This window comes from Diceros bicornis, chromosome X (genome assembly GCF_020826845.1).
Source record: "Diceros bicornis minor isolate mBicDic1 chromosome X, mDicBic1.mat.cur, whole genome shotgun sequence".
Classification (NCBI taxonomy): Eukaryota; Metazoa; Chordata; class Mammalia; order Perissodactyla; family Rhinocerotidae; genus Diceros; species Diceros bicornis.
Genome location: NC_080781.1, coordinates 94,812,548 through 94,834,035, shown reverse-complemented (window position 1 = coordinate 94,834,035; position 21,488 = coordinate 94,812,548). Strand labels below are relative to the sequence as shown.

Here is a 21,488-nt window from a genome sequence, read left to right as displayed (position 1 = left end):
GTTTTGGCCAGAGCAATTAGGCAAGAAAAAGGAATAAAAGGAATCCAAATAGGTAACGAAGAAGTGAAACTCTCACTATTTGCAGATGACATGATTGTATATATAGAAAACCCTAAAGAATCTGTTGGAAAACTGTTAGAAACAATCAACAACTACAGCAAAGTTGCAGGGTACAAAATCAATCTACAAAAATCAGTTGCATTTCTATATGCTAATAATGAACTAACAGAAAGAGAGCTCAAAAAGATAATACCATTTACAATTGCATCAAAAAGAATAAAATACCTAGGAATAAATCTTACCAAGGAGGTGAAGGACCTATACAATGAGAACTACAAGACACTATTGAGGGAAATCCACGATGACATAAAGAAATGGAAAGATATCCCATGCACGTGGATTGGAAGAATAAACATAGTTAAAATGTCTATATTACCTAAAGCAATCTACAGATTCAATGCAATCCCAATCAGAATCCCAATGACATTCTTCACAGAAATAGAAAAAAGAATACTAAAATTTATATGGGGCAACAAAAGACCCCGAATAGCTAAAGAAATCCTAAAGAAAAAGAACAAAGCAGGAGGCATCACAATTCCTGACTTCAAAACATACTACAAAGCAATAGTAATCAAAACAGCATGGTACTGGTACAAAAACAGACACACAGATCAATGGAACAGAATTGAAAGCCCAGAAATAAAACCACACATATACGGACAGCTAATTTTCGACAAAGGTGCTAAGGACATGCAATGGAGAAAGGAAAGTCTCTTCAATAAATGGTGTTGGGAAAACTGGACATCCACATGCAAAAGAATGAAAGTGGACCATGTGCTATCGCCATACACAAAAATTAACTCAAAATGGATCAAAGACCTGAAGGTGAGACCTGAAACTATAAAACTCATAGAAGAAAATATAGGCAACACACTATTTGACATTGGGTTTAAAGGAATCTTTTCGGATGACATGCCTACCCAGACTAGGGAAACTAAAGAAAAAATAAACAAGTGGGACTTTATCAGACTAAAGAGCTTTTATAAGACAAATGAAATCAGAATCAAGATGAACAAACAACCAACCAGCTGGGAGAGAATATTTGCAAAACATACATCTGACAAGGGGTTGATCTCCATAATATATAAAGAACTCACACAATTGAACAACAAAAAAACAAACAACCCGATCAAAAAATGGGCAGAGGAAATGAACAGACACTTCTCCAAGGAAGATATACAGATGGCCAATAGGCACATGAAAAGATGCTCAACATCACTAATCATCAGGGAAATGCAAATCAAAACAACACTAAGATACCACCTCACGCCCGTTAGAATGGCTATAATCACCAAGACAAAAAACAACAAATGTTGGAGAGGATGTGGAGAAACAGGAACCCTCATACACAGCTGGTGGGAATGCAAATTGGTGCAGCCTCTATGGAAAACGGTATGGAGATTCCTCAAAGAATTAAAAATAGAGATGCCCTATGATCCAGCCATCCCACTACTGGGAATCTATCCAACGCACCTGAAATCAACAATCCAAAGAGGCTTATGCACCCCTATGTTCATTGCAGCATTATTCACCATAGCCAAGAAGTGGAAGCAACCTAAGTATCCCTCGACTGACGATTGGATTAAGAAAATGTGGTATATATATACAATGGAATACTACTCAGCCATAAAAAAAGACAAAATCGTCCCATTTGCAACAACATGGATGGGCCTGGAGCGTATTATGTTAAGTGAAATAAGCCAGAAAGAGAAAGACAAACACTGTATGATCTCACTCATATGTGGAATATAAACCAACACATGGACAGAGAAAACTGGACTGTGGTTACCCGGGAAGTGGGGGTGGGGGGTGGGCACAAGGGGTGAAGGGAGTCATATATGGGGTGAAGGACAAACAAAAATGTACAACCCAAAATCTCACAATGTTAGAAACCATTAAAATATCAATAAAAATGTAAAAAAAAAAAAAAAAAAAAAAAAAAAAAAAAAAAAACATGACTGAAAAATTAATAATAAAAAAAAAAGGAAAAATTTATGAAAAGACATATGGTTATGGTGTCAAAACACAATTATTACTATATTTCATGTTGATACTCACAGTTCTTTAATTTCTGCAAAACGAAAGCATAATTCTCATGCTAATCAGCTGGTGCAGATTCGTGCAACGCACAATCCAGGTTTAGCACGATGGGTCCACGAGAAGAGTAGACACTTGGGAAAACAAGCTTCATACAGCTGGGCACAACAAAGGGGAATCCTTGTCACCCATGATGATATTGCCACTGCAATACAACAATGTCAGTTATGCCAACAGTTAAACAAACTGAGAGTTCCACACCCCTACCAAGGTCATATCCAAAAGGGATTATTTCCTGCCCATACCTGACAAATAGATTTTATTGGACCCTTGCCAAATTCTTGTGGATATACTTATGCTTGCACTGCTGTTGATACATATTCTGTTTATTTATTGGCTATGCCGGCTAAAGTAGCCACCCAAAGGAGTGCCATAAAATTATTAGATACAATTAAGTTATATTATGAAACACCAAGGCGGATTCAGAGTGACCACGGTTCCCACTTTACAAGTAAGTTAATTCAAACTTATACAAAGAAAAATCATATAAAATGGACTTATCATATACCTTATTACCCCCAAGCTGCAGGCCTCATAAAACGAATAAGTAGATTACTTAAACAACAATTGAGGAAACTCGGTCAAGGCTCATTAAAGGGGTGGCACAACCAACTAAGTACTGCTCTAAATATGTTAAATAACAGGCCACTAGGCCCTAATGAGACTCCTTTGTCAAGGTTATTACCAGCAAAGATTACAAAAGTGGCAGCCGCCACCCCATGAGCTTATGACCTTAATATATTGGCCATTGACTCAATCCGCTAAACCACCTTTTCGTGCCATGGCCGAAGCAGCTGGATTGGATTTATCTACTGTTTATTCCATTCAATTGCCCCCTAAGGAGCAGTCTATAGTCCCTACTGGGATAGGGGTACAATTTTCCAAAAACACTTTTGGTTTGTTAAAAGGACGCTCTGGATTAGCAGCAAAAGGTATTAATGTACTAGGAGGAGTCATTAATCCAGATTACGAAGAAAAAATAAAATTTATATTATATAATGGTAGTGACACAGTACTAACTATGGAGTCTGGGGAATGAGTGGGACAATTATTAGTGCTTCCCCTCCTGACTCCAAGTGTGTCACAAGGACAATCTCCAAGTGAATTAACTAAAAGAGAAATGCAAGGATTTGGGTCTACAGGTGGATGGAAACCTGGAGCAAAGGTGTGAGTGACACATCCACCCAATGCGGCTCCCCGCCGCAAAAGTAGTGGCCCAAGAATCCACTGCAACACTCATAGTTATGTATCCAAAAAATAAACAATTATATCATGTTCCTAAAAATTCTGTCTCTTTGCGTGAATAAATATTCCTGCTGTGTTCGTTATGCTATGCTGCACTTCCATGTCTGCTGCAGACCTCCATACCAACTAATGTCTCCGTAGGACAACCTTGGACCCTGCACTGCTGGACCAACTGCTCTACACCAGTGGGACCTATAACCTGCACTATAAATGGCCGAAAAATTTGGTCTGAGAAACATCAAGCAACTTCTCGGTATAAGCCTATATCTGATCAATCACACAAAACTAGTTACAATTTCTCTATTGCCCTGCCTTCTGCTACCCTCCGTGATGGGGGTTGGTATTCTTGTATTAAATGGAAAAAGGGGAATCTAGATTCCCCGCTTCTTAAAAAAACTCGATTTGTTAACATCCTTCCTAATGCCACTACTCCTCTTAAAAGCACTAATCTGTGGTTACATTTAGCTCATACAGTTCTTAATGAAACTGCTTTTTGTCTTAGAAACAGTAATAATCCTTCCGGACTTCTACAAGCTAATTTCTTAGGCCTAGGTCTTACCTTATCTAATGTATCACATGTTCAAGTCACTATTCCTTGTTCTTTAGTATCTATGCCTATATCAGGAGTGACTTCTACCACGTGTTATTGTATTAATTGTACATATATTCCATTCTATTGTAATAAGACTATCCCTGTTAGTATTCCTACTCCCTCACGACTACCTGCTGGATATTTCTGGTTATGTGATAATACTACATACTCACACATTCCAACCGACACATCTGTTACATGTGGTATTGGCCCAATAGTCCCTCTTATAGCTGCTTTCCCTACCAAGAATTCCTGAGTAAGACGAGCACTCACTAGAGATTGTGACCCTCATGTTAACCTTCTTCCCATCTCTACTGTGGCAACGCTTGCCGCCCTCCTACTACCTGATCCTGGCTTGATTGTAGACACCCATGGTCAAATTAAACACCTTTCCTGCTTGTTGACACATGTAATGAATGATACTGTTAGAGCCTTCTTAGCTATATCTCAGGAATTACAAAAACTGCATAGAGAGACTCTTATACAACGAGCTGCTTTAGGCTATTTGTTTCTTCTTCATCAAACACCTTGTACTAAAATACCGGATATATACTGTTTCAATATATCAGATCAAACTAATGTTATCTTTGATGCTGTACATGACTTGCAAGATCGAGTTAATAATATTTCATATTCTAAGAGATTATTTGATTAGTTACCTTGGGGTTTAGGTCCTTTATTGCGAGATAGTTTTATAATTATTGTAGTCATTGGATTTTTGGTTCTTGGATGTGCCTTATATACTTGTGTACAAAGTTCATTGTCTGTGCATGTGGTGTCTTATGGTTAATAAAAATGGCTACGGCCAAAAATGTCATGACATGAGTACAGCCGTGTTTGGCCACTCCATTGACCTACAGCCACCAGCACAAAAAATATATATAAAAGCTGCTTTCTGCGTGGTGGAAACTGGCCCTTCTCCTATGGAGATAGTTGCAATGTGTAAAAATTTCAAGGCCCTTAAAGGTGCCGCAGGCTGGGGCAGACTGGCCATCTGTGCCGGGCTGGGACGATAAGCAGGATAAACAATGCACGTACACAACAACTGGGCTGGGACAATAGCCAGGGGGCTCAGTACACACACGCCACTGATAACCATTTGTGCATGGAAACACTGGATGCTTGCTCTGAAAAAAGCTCTGTAACTGCTTACTCTGAAAATTATTGATGCTATAAAAAACTGCTGGAGACTGAGACCCAGTAAGAGTTCCACCTGTGGAAGGGACACCTTGCGCAGGACGTGTGATCCCCGCCCGGCCGTGTCGATTGACAGGACTCTCCCAGCAATGGGGCGTGGATGCTGTGAGTAATTAATTTATTATGAGTAATTAATTTATTGTAAAGTAATTAATCTAATGTATTCTCTTTTCGGTCAACCTGGTGTTTCTCTTTCTGGTTAATTTGTGTGATTTTCCTTCAGTCGATCTGGTGTTTCCCTTTCCAAGCAATCTGATGTTTTTCCCTCTTATTATATGACCTATTCAAATCTGCCGCTATCTCAGCGGATTTGGTATTTCCCTTTCCAATCGAGCTGGTGTTTTTCCCTCTTATTATTTGACCTATTCGGACCTGTTTGTGGACTATTGCCTTTACCGTCCTCTATATAATAAAATATACCTTCAGTCCATTTGTTTGGAGTAAAAAGTTTCTTTTACGTCTCCGATCAAATCCCCAAACTTCTCATAACAACATACAATGGAGAAAGGAAAGTCTCTTCAATAAATGGTGTTGGGAAAACCGGACAGCCACATGCAAAAGAATGAAATTAGACCATTATCTTACACCAGGCACAAAAATTAACTTGAAATGGATTAAACACTTGAATGTAAGATCTGAAACCATAAACCTTCTAGAAGAAAACACAGGCAATATGCTCTTCAACCTCAGTCCTATCAGTATCTTTTGAATATGTCTTCTCAGGGAAGGAAAACAAAAGAAAAAATAAACTAATGGGACTATATCAAACTAAAAAGCTTCTGCACAGCAAAGGAAACCATCAACAAAACAAAAAGACAACCTACCGATTGGGAGAAGATATTTGCAAATCATATATCCAAGAAGAGGTTAATACCCAAACTATATAAAGAACTCATACAACTCAACAGCAAAAAAAAAAAAAAAACAACTCGATTAAAGAATGGGCAGAGGATCTGAACATTTTTCCAAAGAAGATATACAGATGGCCAACAGGCACATGAAAAGATATTCAACATCACTAATTATTAGGGAAACGCAAGCAAAACCACAATGAGATATCACTTCGCACCCGTCAGAATGGCTGTTATTAAAAAGACAGGAAATAACAAGTGTTGGAGAGGATGCAGAGAAAAGGGAACCCTTGTACACTGCTGGTGGGAATGTAAACTGGTGCTGCCACTATGGAAAACAGTATGGAGAGTCCTCAAAAAATTAAAAATAGAACTACCATATGACCCAGCTAGTCCACTTCTGGGTATTTATCCAAAGAACACAGAGACACCAAATTGAAAAGATATTCGCACCCCTATGTTTATTGCAGCATTATTCACAATAGCCAAGGCTTGGAAACAACCTAAGTGCCCATCAATGGGTAAAAGGATAAAGAAGATGTGGTGTGTATATATATACAATGGAATACTACTCAGCCATAAAAAAAAAGATTAAATGTCACCATTCACAACAACAGGGATGGATCTTGAGGATGTTATGCTAAGCAAAATAAGTCAGACAGAGAAAGACAAATACCATATGATTTCACTCATGTGGAAGATAAACAAACAAACACATAGATGCAGAGAACAGATTGGTGGTTACCGGGGGAAAGGGGAGGTGGGGGGAGGGCAGAAGTGGTAAAGGGGCGTAAGTGTACAGTGACAGATAGAAACTAGACTTTCGGTGGAGAACACGATGTAGTCTCTAGAGAAGGCAAAATATAATGATGTACACCTGAAATTTATACGACATTATAAATCATTGTTACCTCAATAAAAATAATGGAGAAGATCTGAATAGACATTTCTCCAAGGAAGCTATACAAGTGGCCAAGGAGCGCATGAAAAACTTCTTAACCATCATTAGTCATTAAGGAAATGCAAATTAAAACCACAATGAGTTACCACTTCACACTCACTAGGATGGCTTTAATCAATAAAACCAATGAGAACAAGTGTTGGTGAGGATGTGGAGAAACTGGAATTCTCATGTATCACTGGTGGGAATATAAAATAGAGCAGTGGTTGGGGAAAACATTTTGTCAGTTCCTCAAAATGTTAAATGTGGAGTTACCATATGACCCAGTAATCCCACTCCTAAGTTTCTACCAGGAGAAATTACTACATGTGTTCACTCTAAAACTTGTACAGGAATGTTCATAGCAGCATTATTCACAACGGCCACAAAGTGGAAACAAGTCAAATGTCCTTTAGCTGATGAACAGATAAATAAATCTGGTACATCCATATAGTAGAATATTATTCAGTTATAAAAGAGAATACAGTTCTGATATATGCCATGGCATGGATGAACCTTGAAATCATGCTAAGTGAAAGGAGCCAGTCACAAAAGGTCGCACATTATGTGATTCCATTTATATATAATGTCCAAGATAGGCAAATCCACAGAGACCAACAGCAGATGAGTGGTTACCAGGGTCTGGGGTGAGGGGAGGAATAGTGAGTGATCTCTAATGGTTAAGGAGTTTCTTTTTGAGGTGATAAAATTATTTTGGAATTAGATAGTTGTGATGGTTGCACAATCTTGTGAATATACTAAAAGGCACTGAATTGTACACTTGAAAATGGTATGTGCATTATATCTCAATAAACAACGATTGGAAGCTTGTATTTTTAAAATTTTCATTTGTTAGTTTCTTCAACATCTTTCTTTATCAATATATATTAAGCTCCCTTGTTCTTCTGAACAGCTCTATTACTCGGTTATGCATTCTGGTGGGCGTGAATGCTAGTGATAGACATTTTGGTTTTCACTAGATCTTTCTTCGTCACTACACAGTGCTCATTCTGGTACATGTGTCCCAGCAAATATGTGGCATAGATTTAGTGGCGGCATTGCATGGTCAGCGTGTCTGTACTGCGGTACTAATGGAGATCACCTGTTCTTCTCCCACTCCAGGTGCCTTCAGGACAATGAGTGGAACTACACCAGAGCTGGTCAGGTCTTCACTATGCTCAAGGTGAGGTCTGGGAATCAAGTGGGTTCAAGAAGGCCATTTCTGGGCCTTCAGAAAGGCCAGGAAGGTGGAGGCAGGTGGCCTGGGAATGAAACTCAGGGAGCCGGCTCTTCTGACATCCCGACTCCTTCCCTCCAGACTGAGGGCAAGATCCCAGAGGAGGCCTTCAAAGAAATCCCCTAAAAGGAGCCGTTGGATGTAGTCTTTGTCTTCATCCACATCATCCTTGTTTCTCTTTTGTCCATCCTAAGGCCATGCCCATGACTGGGGTTGGAGGCCTGGCTGACCAAGACCCCAAAGTTAACTCGTAGGCCAGGTAACATAACAACCTGAAGGGTCAGTTGTTCTGTGTATTTTCATAATAAATAGTGATGTTGCACATTGTATGTTGTGTGTCCTGGATCGCTCTTCCCCTGCCCCAACCATGAGGCAATGGGTCCAGGACTGAAAGGCCCTGCCCTCTCCTCCTGCCCTCCTTTCACCCTGGCAGTCCCTAGCAGATACATCAGGCTTGACTCCATAGGTGGTTTGTCAGTAAATCCTATGAGAAGGGATACGTGCTGCTTCCAGGGATTGGCCTCTGGAATCAGTGTGACTCAGCCCGATGCTCTACCTGGAGGCCCTCAGAAGCAGGCGTGTGACCTGGCACAAAGGGGCTTTGCAAGGGATGCCTACTGGCTGGTGAGGGCTGTGGAAGGAAGGAAGGTGAGGACTCACATATTTCACTTCTTATACCCAGTCATTTGAATGTTTTCAAAGACCACACCGTGAACAATTTCATGATTTGCACAGCTCTCACCATGCTTCCATCTGTCTTCTCATCCATCCACTGTGCTGCCTCCTCCTCGTTTCTGAAGGTGCCTTGTGGGAGGGATCTCGCTTTAGTGCCTGAGAGGGAGGGAGAGCCAGCCTGTCTGCCCAGTGCCTTTCTTAGAGAGCTGACACCGGGTGCTCCATGTCCATGTGCTGGAGGGGGTGCAGTCCCTTATTTTCACTTCCACACAAACCACAGTGGCACCTGATCTCACATTCTGGTCAGTTCTGTGGGATCCTTCTCATCAACTGGCAATTAGTAGTTCAGAATTGCAGGCAAGAGTCGAAACGCACACCTGCATAATTTATTTTCCACACTCTGTGATGTTTGCACTTCCGATGACAAGCAGGCATAATTTTTGAAAGTAAAACAATAGTAGTACCAAATTTCAACTTACAATCCTATAAATGATGACATAGGTGAGGTACCACCTGTTTGCAAATTATGTCTCTATTGTGGGGTCTCGTATGTGTTATTTCCTACTACTTGCCACTTTTCCTTTCTTTATGTATATTTACATGAGGGATCCATATATTGGCATGTGCATGTCTTAAAAATATGAACTAAGGGATAATTGCCATTATGTAAGGAATAATTCCATGTTATTCCGCGTAGTACCTCAATGATCAAAGACTAGTCTCAGCCTTCTCACCTAGAGAACAGAGACCACTGTGCACATCTCTCAGCTGCATTGTGAGGAATAGAGGCAGTGTCACATGTCAGTGAACAGTCGCAGTGTCTGGCTCTCTGAGCTATCTGAGTTCCCTCATGGGCAGAGACCATGGAACCCATCACATGGCCCCTCTACTTCCTCTCTGCACATCATCAGGCTTCCACATCCTTGGACTCCTTCCCTAGCCAGCTCAGATGCCATGGTCTTCCAGTCACTCATTCTCCTGCCATTCCCTCAATTCCCTTGGTCCCATGACCTGGGCAAATGCTAACCCTGCTGTCTTCCTCCTCATACACAGGTCTCTGTGCAAACTGTCTCACAGGACAGGTTTTTGGAACTATAAATGCTGAGGCAAAATGTGTGCTTTGCAAGATTATGTCTGAAGTTGGGGAGCAACAGATACTCTCATACATTGTTTCTGAGGATGGAAATAAGCATATCAGTTTCTTAGTGTCACTTGGAATAATTTCATCATTTAGGAACACATAAATGTTTACACACATTTGATATAAATAGAATCATAATGCAGACACAGTTTTGTATCCATTTCATTTTAGTTTTCAAATGTATTGTCACAAAACTTTATAATATTCACTTGTTATGCCTTAAGTTTTTGTAGGATGTCTAGTAATGACCTTCTTTTATTCTTGACATTGTTAATTTGTGTGTTAATTGTGTGGAGTGTGAGTTAGGAAGGCTGATAAGGAAGGGAGGGAGAAAACAGGAGTCCCAGCCAGGAGGGTCCAGCAGCAGCTGCTCTGTTCATTTCCCTGGGCACTGGCACACCCTGCTGGCACACAGATAGGGTGGCAGGGAGGCTGGAGCTGTGGAATTCATGTGGGATGAGCTTCACGAAGAGGCATTATTTCCTGTATGTCACTTCTCTTCCTGCCCATCAACTACAAAGGCATCAAGTTCATGGACATCCCCAACAAGGTGCACTTCTTACAAAGGCTGCTGGGGGGGAGTGGACCCCTTGCTGTCCTCCACCAGGTCCCACATCTGTGGGGAAGGAGCCCCAGAAGTAGCTGCAGGAACTGCAGGGGATGCCCTTTTCCATCTCTCATCTTCAACTAACTCGTGCCTTCCCTCAGAATACCTCTCCGGCTCCTGTGTGGTACTCTCCATTCCCAACACTTTGTCCCAGAACTTGTCTCTGAACTGCTGCCCTTGTCCCTGGGATCCCTGCCTGTAGCTCCCACCTCCAGCCCTGGTGCATAATTGCTGCTTATCTTCCTAAATATGGATTCCATTTATGCTATTTGCCTGCTCATAAGGCTTTACATTCACTTAATGGTCACAGAATTTCCCTCCAGCCGCTGCTCCTTAGGATCCTCCCATCCTGTAGCCCCTGTGCTGAAGAAAGCCAGTGGTTGGATGTGAACACTTCATCCCCTCAGTGGCCATATCCAAGGGCATAAACCTCAGACCTACGTCATGCAAGGTTAGACACTATCCTCCACCTCCACCAAAATAAAATAAAGCAAGGAGAAGTGGTGTTTGGTTTTTCTGAGCACCCTAAGCTGCATCAAAGAAAGATGGTGAAGTAATGGTAGAAGGGCATGCTTTCTGGGGGTTGAGGAGAGCAAGTGTCTGTGGCAGGGCCTAAAATTCTGCAGTTGCAACAGGATCCCAGGAGTGATGGTTAATTTTATGTGTTAACTTGGCTAGACCATGGTACCCAGATATTTGTTCAAAGAAACAATGTTTCTGGATATTCCTGTGAAGGTATTTTTTGGATGAGGTTAATATTTAAATCAGTAGCCTTTAGTAAAGTGGATTACACTCATAATGTGGGTGCATCTCATCCAGTCAGTTGAAGGCCTAAATAGGAAAAAGACTGACCTCCTCAGAGGAAGAGAGAATTTTGCCAGCAAATGGCCTTCAGACTTGAACCGCAGCTAGGTCTTCCCTAGGTTTCCAGCTCCAGCCTGCCAGAATACCCTGCAGATTTGGGACTTGTCAGGTTCTAAAATCACATGACCCAATTCCTTAAAAAAAAAGAATGAACAACTATATGCCAACGAACTGGACAACCTAGAAGAAATGAAAAATTCTTAGAAACATGCAACCTACAAAGATCGAATCAGGAAAAACATAGAAAATCTGAACATACCAATTACTAGTAAGGTGATTGAATCAGTAATCAAAAGACTCCAAAAAGGGGCTGGCCCGTTGGTATAGTGGTTAAGTTCACACGCTCTGCCTCAGCAGCCCAGGGTTCACAGATTCGGATCCCAGGCATGGACATACGCACTGCTCATCAAGCCATGCTGTGGTGGCATCCCGCATACAAAATAGAGGAGGATGGGCATGGATGTTACTTCAGGGCCAATCTTCCTCACCAAAACAAATGAAGACTACCAGCAAAGAAAAGCCAAGGAACACGTGGTTTCACTGGTGAATTTTACCAAACATTTAAAGAAGAATTAATGCCAATCCTTCTCAAACTAAGAGGCCAGCATTACCCTGATACCAAAACAAGCAAAGGACAATACAAGAACATAAAACTACAGGCCAATATCCTTGATGAATATAGATGCAAAAATTCTCAACAAAATACTAGTAAGCTGAATTCAGCAGCACATTTAAAAGACCATTCACCATGATCAAGTGGAATTTATCCCTGGCATACAAGGATGGTTCAACAAACACAAATCAATAAATGTAATTCATCACATTAATAGCATGAAAGAAAAAAAATCATATGATCATCTCAATAAATGAAAAAAAAGCACTTGACAAAATTAAACATCTGTTCATGATAAAAACTCTAATAAATTAGGTATAGAAGGAAGGGAACTCAACATGATAAAGGCCATATATGACAAACACACAGCTAACATCATACTCAGTGGTGAAAGTTTGAAAGCTTTTCCTCTAAGATCAGGAACAAGACAAGGGTGCCCACTCTCACCACTCCTATTCAGCATAGTACTGGAAGTCCTAGGCAGAGCAATCAAGCAAGAAAAAGAAGTAAATGGTATCCAAAAAGGAAAGAAGAAGTAAAATTGTCTCTATTTGCAGATGACATGATTTTATAGAGAGAAAATCATAAAGAGTCCACCAAAAAAACCTGTTAAATCTAATCAGTGAATTCACAAAAGTAGCAGGATACAAAATTAACATACAAGAATTTGTAGTATTTCCATGCACTAACAATGAATTATCTGAAAAATAAGGAAAGAAAATAATCCATTTACAATAGCACCAAAAACAATAAAATACTTAGGAATACATTTAATCAAGGAGGTAAAAGATCTCTATGCTGAAAACTACAAAACACTGATGAAAGAAATTGAAGAAGACACAAATAATTGGAAAGGTACCTGTTGCTCATGAATTGGAAGAATTGATATTGTTAAAATGTCCATACTACCCAAAACCATCTATAGATTCAACGTTATCCCTATCAGGATTCCAATGGCATTTTTTACTGAAGTAAAACAAACAATCCTAAAATTTATGTGGAACCACAAAAGGCTCTGAATAGCCAAAGTGATCCTGAGAAAGAAAAACAAAGTGGAAGGTATCACACTTCCTGATGTCAAGCTATATTATAAAGCTATAGTAATCAAACAGTATGGTACTGACATAAAAGCAGACACATAGACCAATGGAACAGAATAGAGAGTCCAGAAATAAACCCAGGCATATATGGTAACTAGTATTTGACAAGGGAGCCAAGAACACTCAATGCTGTGGCGGCATCCCACATAAAGTGGAGGAAGATGGGCACAGACGTTAGCCCAAGGCCAGTCTTCCTCAGCAAAAAAAGGAGGATTGGCATGAGTGTTAGCTCAGGGCTGATCCTCCTCACACACACACACACCTCTAAGGGGAAAGGAAGGATGGTGCAATTAAGAGGATGGACTCAAAGCATTTGTCAAGTTTATTGCTTAACCTGGGTAGAGGGTTACACAAATGTTCATGTTATAGCTTTTTATAAAATTTTGTGTATTTGATATGTTTGATAAGTAACAAAGCTTTTAGGGGCTGAAGTTTTTTTAATCATAAACGTAATGTATATTCATTTTACGAAATGATTAAAATACAATTAACTACAGAAATGAAAACATCAATAATCAGCAATCCCACCATCACTGGGAAAAAAAACAAACTTAACATTTAATGTGTTCCATTCCCTTATTTTTTATTTGCTTGCGTATGTGCAAATATATTGTATATACCTTACATCGACATTTCATAGACCTGTGATATCACATATGAAGTTTTTATATTACTACTGTCTTGAAGTTTTTATATTATTACTGTCTTGATTTTTTAACTAATATTAAATCACGTGGTATGGGGAAAGTATTTAACTTTGGTTGTTTAAAAAGACTATTGTTTTAGAGCAGCTTTAGATTCACAGGAAAGTTGAGAGGAAGGTATGGAGATTTCCCACATACTCCCAGCTCCAACTCATGCATAACCTCTCCTATTATCAACATCTCCCACCAGAGTGGTACATTTGTTACCATTGATGAACCTGCACTGATACATCAGAATCACCCAAAGTCCATAGTTTACATTAGGATTCAATCTTGGTGTTGTACGTTCTATGGTTTGGGACAAATGTATAATGACATGCATCTATCATTTTAACTTTGATTTTTATTAAAACTTTACAGCTGTACCTGTCCCATTTCTTGAACAATGCACCTTAATCCACATCTGTGGAAATGCCACGTGCATTTCATATTAAATAATGTATATGTATGGTCCTGCTCATGAGCTTTCTACAGTCTTCCCTTAATCTGTATGTCAACCAGTCTGTTCCCAACTGTGATGAAATTACAGCACCACAGAGCAATTACATTACCTGGCAATGTGAATCCCATCTTCACGACTCTCCTTTTGGATGGCTAGGAGGAATAATGATCGTTACAATGAATGACGCAAACATGTACTCAGCACTGAAGATGCTATATATTGCTCTGAGTACTTTCAATGTAGTGTTTCGTTTAATCTTCACTACAACCTTAAGAGGCAGGTACCATCCCAGTTCCCACTTAACACAAGAGAAAAGGTGAGACTCAGAGGAAGGAAGCTGCTTACTAAAGACCATGCATCCTGCAACTAAAGACGCCCAAGGGCAAATCTATGCCCTGAACGACCATTTCTGTACTGAGCGTTCTTCTGTGTTAGGGCTGAGGCCGGCACAGGGGAAGGGACTCACCCAAGGGACTCACCTGTGGTTCGGCATGGGCACAGGCCTCCTGAAGTCAGTCCTCCATCCAGCAGACCTTTTATTGCTTTGTTCCCATATATGCTCTCTTTTTCTGAGGCTCAGTTGAAAACCACTCCTCCAGTATCAAACTAGAAGGTAGAAGAGGGAGACAGGAAATCACCTGGAATAAAAGCAAATTATGTTCTTCCCTTTCTCAAAACTCCTTGCTTAATTCATCCCACAACACAGAAATGACACCAAAGCTCATGCACTAGGTAAATGTTTGTGCATTTCTCTTCCTTGGCTACATTTCCAGATGCTCTCGATGACAGATAAAGCTCTTTGGTTTATTTATAAGTCATCTCTTTCACGGGAGGAAGGAGGCAGACTGGGCAGTACTAATGTTTGTCCAAGTCCTACAGTGTGCCAGACGTTTCTATAGATGTTCTCCTTTTCTTCTCACCAGAGCCCTGTAAGGAAGGTATCATTATTCCCATTTGATGGACAATCAAGGATAGGCCCACAGAGCACTATATTTTTCCAGGGTCACGTATTGAGTCAGGAGTGGGAATGGGGTTCTCTCTCTTTCTCTCCCCACAATATACCAGTCAGCTTCCTTTTTCAAGAATGGGCTTCCAAAGCTTGAGAACTGATGGTTTTAAACTCTCCTAGAATTGTGTCCACATGGGTACCCACTCAACACGATATGATTACAGACATGAAACCTTGTGCCAGGAGGGTTGAGCTGGTCCCTGAGGTGTTAAGCAAGGCTGATGTGAAGGCAGGGCTGTTGCTCTCTCTGGAGGGTGACCTGAGAAAAAGTTACTGACATTTACACAAGAACTTTAATCAATAGGTACTTTATACTTTATCTGATTTAATCCTTACAGCTATTCAAGTTGCTGTTCATTGTTGACGTTATTTAGATCAGGCTACAGGACTCATGAGAAGTTAGACAACTTTCCCCAGGGAAAAGAACCTTGCAAATTAATGCTCAGGAACTCAAAACCTAGAATTATACAGAATGTCAATGTTTCTCTGCTCTGTTATGTGGGCAGGCAGTCAATGAAACTAACTGTATTGTTTAGGGTTTCTCTTTAATCAAGAGCTTTACTGCCTTTGTATCTGAATATATACATATATATGCACCGTGTGGTATAGATCTGTGTATATACACTGCATATGCATATATCTTTATATATGTTAAAACACCATCTGTATAGCAAAATTTAAAAGTACAAAGTATATAAAAAGGTGGGAGAAAACATTTGCAACTTGTATTGCAGATACGGGGTTAATATCTTCAATCAACAGAAATGAGCCAAAGATTACAACAAAGAATGCACATTAAAAGCAATATAAATACCCAGTGAAACACTTGAAAACACGCCCAATCATATAACTGATAAAATACCAAATGAGCTCTCATACTACATGAAACAGGTGAATATCACACACAGAGAGTGATCCCAAGTTTGTAAAAGAATATGCTTTTATATTTGGATAAATATCTGTGCATTTTATTGATATATACTGAAAAAATCAACAGAATATGCATCAAATGATTAATAATATCTTCTGGTTGGGGTGGGAGTCCAGGCCAGAGGATTAATATCCTGCTATACTAATTTGGCAAAATAAATAAAATCCCAAAAATGTTATTTTCAAATACTGGCTATGGAACACTTTTCAATAAGATAACGATTACTTCTATTCTGAAATGACTGCTTTTCCTTCGTCTTTCTTATTTTAAAATATGTAATTCATGTTGAGAACTACAATATTTAAATGGCTACAACCCTGTGCTGAGAAAGCCAGTGGACAACACTGCCTAGGGTCAGAGCAAAGAGGCCACAATGTGCGCAGATGTAATGCTCCTAGAGCAGGGGCCCGGGTCTCAGAAGTAAGCAGTGGGTGCCAGTATATGTCACCTCTCTGAAGGCAGAAGGGACCAGTCACAGCTCAGTAGTGCTAAGTCCAGCGTGGGTGCCAGACCACCCCTTCCCAGGAGAGCATCCATCAAGTGTTTGTGCAGAGAGAAAGAAGTAGATACAGGACCAGTGCAGAGGGAGGGTACTGCACTGGACACATTTGCAATGTAATTTACAGACACAATTAATATGCCATTAATTTCCATATAAGGAAATCTGACTAGCTGAAAGAGTCATGTTCACATGTGCCAACAGGTAATTCAAAGAAGAAAAATGAATGGCAATCAAACGTGTAAAATTGCTCAGCCACATCAAAAATTAAAGAAATGTAATGAAAACATTGAGAGATATATAAATATAGAAACAAGATACAGAACATAATGTACAACATGATCTAACTTAGGAGAAATACATATATTTTCATAAGAACACACATATGTCATTTTTAAAATATAAACAATCCCACACAAACATATCTGGAGAATATTTACAAATATATTGAGTGGTGATCTTGAGGCAGGACAAAGTTGAAAAGGGGAGCTACAAGACAATTCCTATTATAAATGTATATTTCTCCAGTGTTTCCACGGGCTTGGGGGAACATGTACACTGATTTTTAATTAGCAAAATAACTAAGATAAAATTATGACAGCATAGGATAAACCTAGCTCTGTTTTCATTTATAAAACTAATGCTGAAAAAATATTTTTCTGGACGTGAAAAGATAAATATAGTGTAAAATAAAAAGGTTACACACAGATTTATATTTAGGAGTGCACTTAGGACGCTGCCTTTATATTTAGGAGTGCACACCTGCACTCCTTTATTTAAGTTGAGAGACGGGCCAAAGAAAACTTCCTGTCACAGGAGGTAATACCCATGGGCTCTGTCTGCATCACCATATAATAACTCCTTTGCCACATAAACCGCAGAAGGTTTCCTCTGGTGGGCTTCCACAGGAAAAGCCCTCTTTCTTTCCCTCTCTTCCTCCTTCCTACACCTCTGGCTAAAAAGTGATGTCAAACCGCAATTCTGGATTTGGTCACCAGATGGCGCTGACCTCTAATTTTAATTTTATTTTCCAATGAAAAAATACTCATTTGGCAAAATGAACAAATTCTTTGAATGGAGGTTATGATACAGAATGTAAAATAAAATCATGATTAATTACTTAACTCAGCAATAAACACTTTTCAAAACACTCCTTCAAAAGTTTGACAATGAACCATACTGATGTCTTCATCATCAAAATCAATTAGATTTAAAGATTAAAAGATGTATGAAAAATTGGAGGGAAAGTTATCCACATATACCTCAGAAAACACTTTGTATACCAGCAACTCTCTTGAACTAGGAGAGAGATAAATAAATGAAAACTAAAAATCTTATAGAAAACTATAGGAATAAAAGTAAACTTATGAGAAGATATCTAACAATAAACATAAAAATAAAAGTTCTGGTAATTTTATTCTCAGCTAAAAAGGGTAAATTGCTTGATAATGTTTGCTGTAATCTCATTCGCACAAAAAAAATGTGTGTATATCTGCTCATACGCATTGTGCACCTGTAGGTATTTTGTACGTATATATTTGAGAAAAGCATATGCAGAATGTGCTTCACACCATTAACAAAGGATATCTCAGCAGAGGGAAAGGAGGTAGATACAGGGTCATTTCATTTTGCACATATACATATCTCTATTGTTGGATTTCTATCAGTTGCAAACATACATTAGTTTTATATGTGAGGAAAGTCAGTGAGATAAATTTTTGAAAACAGGAAAAGACTTGTTATGATCTGATTCCAGAAAATGATTTCATATAAATCTACTTGCCTGGAAAGGAATTCACAGTTAATTAAGTTAAAAAAAAACAGATTACATGATGTATGCACAAGAGAATCCCAGTTATTGTTGATAATACACATATGTGTATGTATAACTACATGTATAAAGCAAATGTGCCCGAAAGGATATGACCAAAAATAGCCTCACACACACACACACACACACACACACACACACACACACACACACACAGATACACTCCCTCAGAGACCTTCACATTGGTAGCTATCTCTTCACGAGACAGGGGTGGAACTTTCTGCCAGAAGCTCAGAGAACCAGCATCTGATTCTGCAGAAAGGCCCTCCTGCGCCATTCAAGCCTCCAACAAGCCCTGTTTGGTGGGTCAGACCAGAGGCCCCTCGCTCCCCAAATTCTGGCATAGCCGCCTCTCAGATACTGAGAGATGTAGTTGAGGATCTGACCAGCAGGTGGCAATTGTCCCAATATTTGCTTCAAAGGAAAGGTATCAATTTTTGCTAAGGGAGACAAGGGCAATATGAAATGAATAGTCTTAAATATATTTGAAAAATTAATATATATAAAGACTTGAAGTGTATGTACAGTTTCATTTGTTGATAACGACTGCCAAAGCTGAGTGTCTCACAACCATTCATTCATTCAGCACACATATGTGGGGAAATGGTAGCTCAAGTCCATTTGTCCATCCCACTCTTCTCTCTGATCCCCAGACTCTCATTTCCAACTACCTACAGGACATGTTCACTTGGAGAAAGACGACTACAGCTCCTTTCCACATGTGTGGAGTGAGTGTGTGTGTGTTTCTCTGCTGTTAAAGAGGAAATAATCAGACAGGGTAACTCACTAAATCATTAAAAAATGGCACAAATATCCTTTCTTCTTCCCAACCCCATCAGGAAACATGTACCCCAACAACAAAAAAGCACCAAAGCTCATAAATGTGTGTACATTTCATGTCTCGTGTGTATATTTTCATATGCTCTTTATTACAGTTATGCTATTTATTTTATATAAAAATCCCCTCACTTATGGAAGGGAGGACTCTGGGACTAAAATTTATGACATTTCTTAAAGGCTTAGAATGTGCCAGACACTTTCTATAGTTTCTCTGATATTCTCCATAAAAATCCTGTTAGGCAGGATTTTTGCTACTTAGCAATATCTATTTCCTTCGTTATTATTTTCCATTCATATGTACATAAGACAAAATGTATATATGTACATATGATAATAAAGATACAATTAACTGACTCTCTATGAAGACACTGCATTGATGGAAGGGCTGGGGACAAAGCAAAAAGGTCACAGCCAAGATTACACCTCAGCAGTCACCAGTGCAGGGAGCAGACTAGTGCCACAGAGTCAAGTAAGCCACTGCTCACTGCCCCTTGCCTCCCCACCCCACCCCACAATCACCCACATAATCAAAACCTCATGCTCGAGAATGGTTGGGTGGAGGGCAAGGCCAACCTGAGAGACCGTGTGTATTCTCAAGGGGACAGACAGAGAGTGCTGGCGTAGACAAAGCCCAGGTGGCCTTGGAGCCAATGACGACGATCAGACCAGTTATACAGAGATGAAGGTACTACATAGTTTTGCTCATCTGAGTGCATAGTGAGCAAATTTGGGCACCTCTGTGCTAGAAGGTAATCAAATTGGAATTCTCAGTTTAATGCCCAATGTATAAGTTCATATTTTCAAGTAGAAAGTCTATTGCCTTTTCATTGTGGACGCTCACCTCTTCACTTTAAAATAACACCCTGTACTCATGCCTTCTGTCAAACCACTTCTATTTCCAGTGCATATGGATTGTCTCAAGGGAAGAACAATGGTGCTTTGTATTCAGCCACATTTATTATGAGAATTTAATAGAGAGTATTCATAGTGAGACCTGGTTTTGTTATTTTGTTTTTTGTTTTTTTTTTTTGGTCAAACATTCCTTAAATAGGAATGAAGGCAACCTAACTTTGTTCTCAATTTGTATGGTCTGAATTTATATTACCCACAAGCAAATATATTGTCATTCAATCTTTCATGGGTGATTGCATTAAAATAAAAATATTTAATTTTGAGAAAAATAATTCAGTAGGAAATTATGTTTTTATAAGCTTCCTGCCTAGTTTTGACGATTGGTGGATTTTTTTTGAGTTAAATGATAAATAGGGTTCTCTCTTTGTAAACAATGTCCATGTATTATCAGATAAAACTTTATAAATGAGGGCAAAAGGTGCCCTGAGTCTTGCATATTAATAGAATTTTAAAAATAGTATTTAAGGCTCAGCAAAGACTAGTGCTGACTTGCCGTGTTCTATACATCCGGTTGACATTTCCGCCTTCACTGTGCGCACTGGTCGTTGGGACTTGCATGAATAAAAGTTTACTGATTCCAAGTCCTTTTTCTGTAACATGGTTTATGCCCTTGATTTCCTGATCTATGAAATGCAAATCATCACTCTTGGCCAAAGAGGGGACTGTGATCATTACACAAGAGTCTATGGACTGAGAGCCCCTTTACAACACAAGAACGTGGTCTTTACACTACTCACGGCAGGTCACAAATGAGAACCGTTCTCACTTAGGAAGGCTCTTAGGGGCTGGCCATAGTGTCCCCACTTTTCTCATGGAATATTATATTTACCCTTGATAGTTCTGGCTTTTTGGTAAATGTTTTCATTAACCTCCATAATAACCCAAGCAATAAAAACTCTTCTCATATGCTATGTCTGGAAGAAGTATGTAATGTCAGCTTCTTTGTGTTTCTGCTCTTAGTTTCACTCCCTTTCTTTTTCTACTCCCAATTCTCTAATTGACGTTTTGTTTATTAAAAATTATTGTGAAATGTTAATAAAATCTGTCTCTAGTGTTTTGATTTTAGCTTATCTGTTTTTATTTATATTTATATTCCTCCGA

General features: G+C 39.4%; 1 protein-coding gene across 1 annotated transcript in view; it reads left to right on the top strand.

Moving 5' to 3' along the window:
• LOC131401249 (nuclear RNA export factor 2-like) overlaps positions 1-8,352 on the top strand; it is a 35,013-nt gene extending 26,661 nt beyond the window's left edge. Inside the window, 2 exon segments of the mRNA XM_058536371.1 lie at positions 8,105-8,165; positions 8,301-8,352. Of these exon segments, the coding sequence (XP_058392354.1) occupies positions 8,105-8,165; positions 8,301-8,345 (106 nt within the window). The 3' untranslated portion in view covers positions 8,346-8,352.
• The last annotated feature ends 13,136 nt before the right edge of the window (positions 8,353-21,488 follow it).